The sequence below is a fragment of the Lactuca sativa genome, chromosome 4, assembly GCF_002870075.4.
Source record: "Lactuca sativa cultivar Salinas chromosome 4, Lsat_Salinas_v11, whole genome shotgun sequence".
In the NCBI taxonomy this organism is placed as follows: Eukaryota; Viridiplantae; Streptophyta; class Magnoliopsida; order Asterales; family Asteraceae; genus Lactuca; species Lactuca sativa.
The window spans coordinates 242,365,401-242,374,502 of NC_056626.2; the positions used below are offsets into that span (position 1 = coordinate 242,365,401).

Genomic DNA, 9,102 nt, shown 5'->3' on the forward strand with positions numbered 1-9,102 from the left:
ATGGCAAAAGTCTAAAAAGGCCAAAAAAAAATGGACAAAGAGGAACACCTTTTATAATTTACTTTTTATACAGAAATCAAATATATGATCAAACATATCAACATATGAAACTATTATTATTGACAATCTAAAAAGACATAAATATACTTTTCATACATGAGTTGCTTTTTATTATATATAATAATGACAATCTCCATAAACACCACACTTTTAACTTACAAAAATACCTTCTTTTGTAAAACAATTAGAGAACATCAAACAAAGCAGCAACATGATATGAATATAATTCACTACTAAATGACAATCCAGATGTATGAGTTTTAATTTGTTGCATTAATGTTGTAGCATGATATGAATATATAATGCTCTCATGTATGATCAATGCAACATTCTTCGATTAACCAATTAACATACATTTGTACATGCTAATTTCATTAACATACCATTTATCCCTCTTACTTCTGTTAGATATACGTTTTTGTCAAATTATTTCAAGCCACTGTTTGACATATATACTTCCCAAATCATAACAAAACCAATAATAACTATTAAGTCGTCTAATGGCTTCAATATTCATTCCCTTCACAACCTAGAAGAAAATATATAAGCAAGTTAGAAACCCATAATTTATCTTCATGTAGTGAAGGGGGAGTTTACAACCAAATACCATTTCTTGTATAATATGATCCTTACTTATCCTTATATTTTAAGTATAGATATAGATTCCAAAGAGCAGGCCAATGAGCTTAGGAAATAACGTTACAACACCACCCAACCGGCTTCAGCATGTCTTATCACAGTATATAGACACACCTGACCACATAATTACATATATATGCATGAAACCAGTTGTTATATACAATTATACAACTAAAATGAACCACGTAGCTTATTTTTTGTTGTTAGTTTTTTCACTATATTTTCTGGGTTTCTGTGTGGCAAGAAAGGATAACCAGATCACCAGCCTAAACAAATTGATGGAGTCGAGAAGATCAGAGAATCCGCCACGTGTCCAGCCATGGACAGAAGAAGACACATCAAACATATCTCCACTTTCTATTGTCCCTCAGCAAGGGTCAAAGGAAGAAGATATGATTGACAAGTTGCCAGGTCAACCACAAGTCGATTTTGATCATTATTCAGGCTATGTAACAATCGATTCAAAGGCCGGAAAGGCATTGTTTTATTACTTTGCTGAATCACCTCACAACTCTTCAACCAAACCCCTTGTTCTATGGCTCAATGGAGGTAGTGCTAGTGAATCTATTTTGTTTCAAACTAATGGTAAAAATGTTATAGTGATGTTTTTCGCACAGGACCTGGATGCTCATCGTTTGGATACGGAGCCATGGAAGAACTTGGACCCTTCCGAGTCAACAGTGATGGAAAAACACTTTATCGCAACGACTATGCATGGAACAACGGTAACCAAAAAAAAAAAAAAAAAAAAACCTTCACTGGACAAAGTTTCTTTCTAAAACTACTCCCTCCGTCCCAAAATTGTAGTCCATCTTTCCTCTTTGGTTTGTCCCAAAATAATAGTCCACTTCTAAAAATAAATAACATTTTTATCAAAATACCCCCTCATTATTACTTAACTAACTAAGCATTTAATGGAACATTAAATGCAAAGTAAGGACAAAACTGTCATTTTATTAAATAAAATTAGTGGTAATTAATGCTTTTCTTAATATGTGTGTTTTTTGTCTGTGAATAATAATATTGGGACGGAGGGAGTATTTCAGATGAAGAGGATATTCATGTGTTATATACATATATGATAGATTGAGACAAAGTCCAAGTCCATCTCCCACCTTTTTAGGTGGGAAAAAATTAGCAAAATTTGTCTCACTGATCAAAGTGGAAAGAATATTCAATCACATGTAGGGTTTGAATGAACATAATGCAAAAGGCTAAAATAAATCCTGAAAATTTGACAGTGGCTAACGTGCTATTCTTGGAGTCGCCTGCTGGAGTGGGGTTCTCGTATTCAAACACATCGTACGCGACAGGGGACAAGCAAACAGCGAAAGACTCGTACACTTTCCTCATCAACTGGCTTGAAAGATTCCCGGAATACAAAACCCGAGATTTCTTTATAACGGGTGAAAGCTACGCAGGTCACTATGTACCTCAGCTTGCTTCCGTCATTCTCTCAGAAAACAAGAAAACTAAAACTAACGGAACAATGATTAATCTTCGTGGAATTGCAGTAAGTAGCTATCAGACAAAAACAGGACAATTTTATGCACGAATACAACCAATGGGTGTTTTGTATTGTGAATGTGCAGATTGGGAATGCTGTGATAGATGACATTGCAACTGATGAAGGGATGTATGATTACTATTGGACACATGCTCTAAACTCTGATGAGACAAATGCAGGGATCAACGAGTATTGTGGCTATGGTTCTGGGAATTTCTCAGCAAAGTGTTTCCATTATCAAAGCCAATCAGGTAGTGAATATGGTGAGATTGATATTTACAACATCTATGCCCCATTCTGTGATGGAAGTATCCAGAAACCTGCCACTGGATCTGTAAGTCTTCGATTCTTTTCAAATACAGGAAATTGCAATGTACTTTTGTTTAAAGAAATAATGCGTTGAATTAGGTGAAGAGCTTTGATCCTTGCTCTGATGATTATGTCTCCTCATATCTGAATCGAGCAGACGTGCAAGAAGCTCTTCATGTCCGAAATACCTCATGGGCATTTTGCGCGTACCTTTTCTTTTCTTTCTCTAAAACTAGGATTCCATTATTCCATAATAAACAAAAATCAATCAAAGTGTCTTGTTATTTCTTGTATTCGACTTGTGATTTTATGTGCAGTGGTATTGGAATGATAGACAGCCCAACAACCATTTTGCCTACTATCACTCGACTTATTGAAAATGGAATTAGTGTCTGGATATACAGGTAACTCCATCAGTTATTTTCTCAGTGTGATTATTTTCTCAGTTATTTATTAAACATACACAAAAATAAACTTACATGTGATCCATGATGAATTGGCAGTGGTGACACAGATGGACGGGTCCCAGTAACATCTTCAAGATACTCGGTGAACAAGTTGAAGCTTCCAGTAGAGACTGCTTGGAGACCATGGTACTATAACAAAGAGGTAAATAATATTTTGAAGCCTCAAAAATTAAATACTTAAAAATATATGTGGTACTATAATACCCGAATTTAACATGTGATAGGTTGGAGGATATGTGGTAGGATACAAGGGAGTTGTGCTTACCACAGTAAGAGGAGCAGGGCATTTAGTTCCAAGCTACCAGCCAGAAAGAGCATTGCAAATGATCTCATCATTCCTTCAGGGGAAACTTCCTCCATCTTTGGCATAATTACCTTAAATGCCACTGAGTAGTTTTAGTTTCTCACTTGTCAGAATCAAATAACTAAAATAAGTAAAGATTCCAAACTCCAAGGATTGATTGAATTGTTGTAAGATGAAAAATTACCAATAAACAGATAGGGATGCAGATTTCAAGGGTTCCATCGATGTTCAATTCTTCATTTATTATTGCTTTTTGATATACAAGAAAGACCTCTTTAGAAAAAAAAAAATACAACTCGGAAGCAAGTTGTATCCAATCATAAATTGAAAAACAAAAATGGTCATTTACAGCAATGGAAAGTTGATATACAATAACAATTAACAAACATCATGAATGTCGCTCAGTGCTAGTTTACTTCTCTCATGGTATTACTACATATGTACAGAGATGTAATTTGTTCTTGTAAATTGTAATGTACTCCCTCATTTAGTGATCATATGCATCAGCTCTCAAATTCTTGCATAAAAAAAAGGTACTTTAAACTGGAAACAAGAAATAAAACATGGTCAAGAAAGGGTATACCAGTAAATTGTAATAACAAGCTACCTTGGTTTTAGACATTTGAGAGACGATTATGTACACGTAAAGCATCAAAAATGGTGTCAACCCATCTGTCAAATGGAAAGGGTAAATAAAACTGTGAATATAAGAGTATGAAAGGAATTATATAATATATAAATATTATTATATTACCCATGAAGACCAGGGGTAGATGGGTGGTATACATTTGTTAAGCCTAATTTTCTAGCAGCTGAAGCAGTGGTTTCACCAATGCATGCAACAGAACCCTCCCATGTCTGTGGTTCAGGTAGAAGATCCACCCAAGCACTGTTGCAGAATAAGAGAAAATATAAGCTGAAATACAAAGAAAATAGTAAGAGAATTTAGCATCAGAATATTAATTACCCAACTGCAGAAGGTGATGCAACTGCAACTACAGAAGCAGAGAGTGCTTGTTGTAGAATGGTTTGATCCACATGTTGTACAGGTTCCTAAAGTCCAAAAACCAAAAATAATGTAACAGAAATTCCCTTGATATTAATAAGAATGTGAAACTGATCAAAAATTTGTCAGAACTAAAATACATACTGTTGTGTAAGTATTCAATCTTGTGATGTGGAATCCACGCTTAGAAAGACCTTCCTCTGAAACACAGTTTGATTTTAGTACATATTTAAAACTTATGACCTAATGAGATACTGAAAATGTTATAAACAGATGCAATTATGAAGATGAAATGTTATGGAAGAGAAATAAAGTAAGGAGTTAAAGGGTGTACCTATATCATGACTAGCTTTTGCAGAAGCAGGATACAAAACATTGCATCTTTCATTCCCTTGCTTTGGAAGCTCTGAAGCAAGAACCTTGCCAGTTGCTGTGAAAGAAGATCATAAAACTAAATATTATTATTATCTACTACAGCTGTTTGGAGTTTAGAAGAAAGACATTTATTTTAAAGATAGTACCTTTTGATGGAGTAAAGGCAACTTCAATAAACTGCTTAGATGGAGGTGTAGCTTCATGAAATATGGTTGCTGTAGCAGTTCCAACTGCAGCTACCTTCACATTTGGGGTTCCAGCAGCTCTAAAATTGTAGATGACATGAGAGTAACTGGTTAGTTTTCTATAAATTTTCAAAAGACAACCTTTTTAAGCCCTCATGTTTAGAGTTTAGAGTACAAAAACTTGCATTGAATCGAATATATAATAAAACTAACGTTTACCAAAACAGGAAACTAAGAAATAAAGTAAGCTAAGATTACACAAATTCCTATACTATTTATATCTGACACTCCTCAAGTTGATCCTTATGAAATATTTATTCATGTTTGCTCTTTATTGCAAGGATACAACCTAAACTTGTATACAATGTACAACCCACAAAATAAAAGTAAAACAATAACCTAAGATGACACAAATGACAAAACCCTATACCTAGTATATCTAACATGCATATATTGATGATATGTGAGTAACCTTATTAATAGAGATGATGCCCATGCATGTTCTAACTTCACCAAATCAGGTCGTGTACTTTTTCCTTACATATTCTCAGAGTATTTTCTTATAACCCAAACTATGGTTACAATTAACAAATAACAAATAAGACACTAGTGGAAATAACACAAGAACAAAACTCCAAATTACTAGTGCATATGTGAATAAAACACTGGGTATTTCCTCTCCATTCTTATTACATGCCCTCCATCAAACACTAAGCTACTTTCAACAAACGTCACTACTAACCAATCATTTTAAGTAATACAACATCCAGAGATAACTGCAACACATTTTACAAGTTGAAAATTTTGGATACAGGCTGGGATAGAGGGGAAAGGGATGAACAAAGATTATGAGTAACATTCATTGGAGGTCATAAATAAATTCAGCACCTTGAAAACATCGACTAAAAATAAAGAAAGAAAGAAAAGGATGGCATGGAGCCATTGCAACTTGAAATTATTAATGGTAATTTCTGAACTTACTTCCATGCTTGAAGAAAAACCAGAGCTGCTTCTGGTGATGTTATGATGATCCAATCAAAACTAGTGGCTGCTACCATAAGATCACAAGAAGAAAACAGATAAACAGTAAACATTACTCTTAGAAGAAATTAAGGAGTTTGAACTTACCACTCAAGAGAGAAACAAGTTTCTCAAGATCAGGCAACTGTGTATGCTGAATTAGAGGAAGCTCCAAACTGTTGATCCCATGTTTTGCCTATTATTATAAAACAAAAAAGTTGCATTTAATGAGTGATCTAAAACAAATAAACAATAACTCCATGGTTCAATGTTGGCATTTTCCCAACATATTCACTCCTTTAGCACTATACATTCTGCAAATGTTTTAAAGTTCCGCACATGTAATAGTTAAAACTGTTGGAAAAGAAAAAAATATTAAGACTGCTGCAGTTCAGAATAATTACAAGTCAGCAGCAATATGATCACAGTCTTCATAGACAATATAAACTTTTAACTTTATAACTTCTTTTACAGAAAAAAATCGCATATATCAAAATAAGCACCAGAATGAACCAACTTGTAATTTGCTGCATTAATTAATGTTGCAACCATTAAACGAATATAATACTCTATGTAAAATTAATGCAGCAGTCCACGTGCTCCTTCCCTCTAACCAATAAATGTACGCCAAGTGCTTCAATACATGTTTAGAATTCAGCGCCACAAAGGAAATGACCCCTGGAGATTTGAGAAGACCTAAACTAAAATTACATGGAAACGCTGTACTTTTTACATTACAAAAGAAAGTAAGAAACGCAAGTACTCCATTCATTGATCTCTGAGAAGTATGAGAAGTAAACTTAAATTCTCATCTAGCCAAAATCAAAGTTTGGCCCCTAACACTTTACAAAATTAACAAAGATTAAGAATATAAAAATCGTTGGTGATGAGAACAATTTAATGAAGTGGATTCTAATTGAGAAAATACAGGAATAGTATTTTATACTTCCATACCTAGTCCCATCTTTAGAAATAATCATATTTAATCAAATACCTCGCTGTAATGCATCTTTCAATAATATATGCATCAACAACTAAAGAACTACGACAAATTATCTAAATTTAAATTAATAACAACAACTTTCAATAATATGTGCATCGGCAACTAAAGAACCGCGACAAAATTATCTAAATGTAAATTAATAACAACAACATAGACAATTAACATGATGTAGAATGAACTGAACTTTAACAAAACCTAAAATGCAGAAAGCAAAAGTAGAAAATAAATGAGAAGAAAAAAGGAAACGGATAAGTACAAGAGCAGCGATGAGCTTGTCGTTTTTGCCACGTTCTCTCGTAACAACGACTCGGTGATTCGAGAAGGAGTTCGCCGGAGAAGAAGAGGCTCGGACCTTGAACGATTTAAAGAAAATTGACCGCCGATGATTGTGAAGCAGTTGCGGAGGAGGAGGAAGAGGAGAGAGAATGGTGGATAAAGAAAGCAGAGATAATTTCATTGTGGTGTTGGGGAATGGGGGGTAACATTTTTTCTGGCCAAATTACAAAGATAGGGTAACGTGTTGCGTGGAGAGATTTTTGAGACCAAGCCAGCTGTTGCAAGTTTAACAAATGCTTACTTTTCACGTATTCTTACCCATTTTGCCCCCGTATCTTTTGCGTCGTTGTCTAATATTACCCTCCTACTTTTAGTTTCTTCCGTTAAACCCCTACCGATTTTCTTATGATGACTCATAATCCAGGTAAGTTATGTTGGCATGTCTTATTAATCAAGGTAAGTTATGTTGGCATGTGTTTGAAATATATGTAAATAAAACAAAAAAGAGCTATAGTTATTGCTTAGTTGCGAATTTCATCCCTAGCTTATATTTTTTCTTAGCTAAATAGGCCTTCAAACAAAATTTATTTTGAAACTACTCCTTCTCGTTCGACCGTTACATGGTGTCTTCGGTCGTGAAGGCTTTTGAGGAGTAGAAAAAGTTGTTGGAGTTTTATGGAAGAGTCTTTGAGATCCAGGTCGCTTTAGACTCTATTTTATATGAAAATGGTTATTTTTTCAAGTATCATGCATGATGTTAGAACAATAAAAAATATCATTTTGGTTTTTTAGGATCTTCTTTTGATAAATTGAAGGAAATAAGAAATAGTACTTTCTATTTTTATTGAAATGAGCCACGTATTTTTTAAGTTTACTCATAATAGCATTATACGTACAATTTTTTACTTATTATGGCAAGCATTCAATTCATTTGTTCAATTTTCTATAGTTATTATAATGATGTGTACGAATGATTCTTAACATTTTATGGTTATTATATTTACTCCACAGATAAATAAGGTTAACTTGAATCCATAGGGATAAATAAATAACATAATGTGAAATATATGTAGATATAAAATATTATATTTAATATTGTCTCATATTATATAGATCGTCTTACTTGCTGCACGACTTGCATTTAATGTTGTATAAGTACAAACTCTCTTTAGAGTCTTGCATCTAGAATTTCTTTAAGATCTTATGTATATTATTTGGCTTAATCTGTTTAGGCTCTTAGATCTTGTTTCATAGTATGTATGTTGCATCCCCATGTATTTTATCGAAAGTAATTCCTTAGCCAAGTTCTTTTATCCTTTACATGGTAGGGACATCGTTTCTTAAACAAGGAAGACTCCAATGCTTTCATTATTCCTAACATATATTCAAGGTTTAGCTTCATTTCTCGTAAAATCATACTCTTTGATTTCCTATTGAATAAAAGATTCCAGCTTCGAAATACTTTTGAGTCCGTAAATGGACTCATGATTTATTATGAAGATTAGTCTCTTAATTTATTATAGAAATAACAAAAATAAATAAGAAACTAATAATGAAAACTATATAAAATATGAAAGTCATATGCATTTAGCTTATGAAGAACATTTATTCTTTATTTCACAGAAAATAAGACGAAAGTCTAAAATAAATGAAAATTAAGTGATGCACCTTATCATCCACAACCTCTTGTTTGTAGTGTTAATCATCTCCCTTATCTTCTTGCTTCATCTGGGTTGTTTTTTCTGGTCAGCTTCCATGGTTGTCTACTTGTCTTTTATGAAGAACGTCTTTCCTCTATTTCAGAGAAAATAGCACGGAAGTCTAAAATAAATGAAAACTAAGCGATGCACCTTATCATCTACAACTTCTTCTTTGCATTGGCGATCGTCTCCCTTATCTTTGTAACGCCCCGTTCCTAAGAGTACCTAATTGTGAGTCCCCGGGATTTAAG

General features: G+C 33.6%; 1 protein-coding gene across 17 annotated transcripts; it reads right to left on the reverse strand.

Annotated features, from left to right (window-relative positions):
- Positions 1-373: 373 nt before the first annotated feature.
- On the reverse strand, positions 374-7,398 carry LOC111885879 (uroporphyrinogen-III synthase, chloroplastic). 17 transcript variants are annotated; one of them, XR_006190834.2, is made up of 13 exons: positions 7,132-7,398; positions 5,981-6,068; positions 5,834-5,903; positions 4,814-4,932; positions 4,627-4,722; positions 4,437-4,492; positions 4,254-4,339; positions 4,042-4,175; positions 3,894-3,958; positions 3,248-3,357; positions 2,995-3,111; positions 694-813; positions 374-589 (listed from the first exon to the last, which is right to left on the reverse strand). XR_006190834.2 is itself a non-coding variant. In XM_042901336.2 (12 exons), the coding sequence occupies exons 1-12, from the start codon at positions 7,330-7,332 to the stop codon at positions 795-797; spliced, it is 1,161 nt and encodes a 386-aa protein (XP_042757270.1). In that variant the 5' UTR covers positions 7,333-7,398; the 3' UTR covers positions 374-794. The 17 variants fall into 17 exon arrangements, 9 of the variants coding, with proteins under 9 accessions (XP_042757270.1, XP_042757268.1, XP_023737878.1 ...); XR_008231782.1 differs by having other exon boundaries at positions 694-2,526; XR_008231781.1 differs by having other exon boundaries at positions 668-2,526.
- Positions 7,399-9,102: the final 1,704 nt, after the last annotated feature.

Bases quoted from the DNA above. Each gene is read 5' to 3' on its own strand.
- LOC111885879 (XM_042901334.2), bottom strand. From the start codon at position 7,332: ATGAAATTATCTCTGCTTTCTTTATCCACCATTCTCTCTCCTCTTCCT. The intron at 5,904-5,980 runs GTAAGTTCAAAC...ATCTTATGGTAG, and splicing joins ACTTGTTTCTCTCTTGAGTG to CAGCCACTAGTTTTGATTGG. The intron at 3,112-3,247 runs GTAAGCACAACT...TCTTTGTTATAG, and splicing joins GCCCTGCTCCTCTTACTGTG to TACCATGGTCTCCAAGCAGT.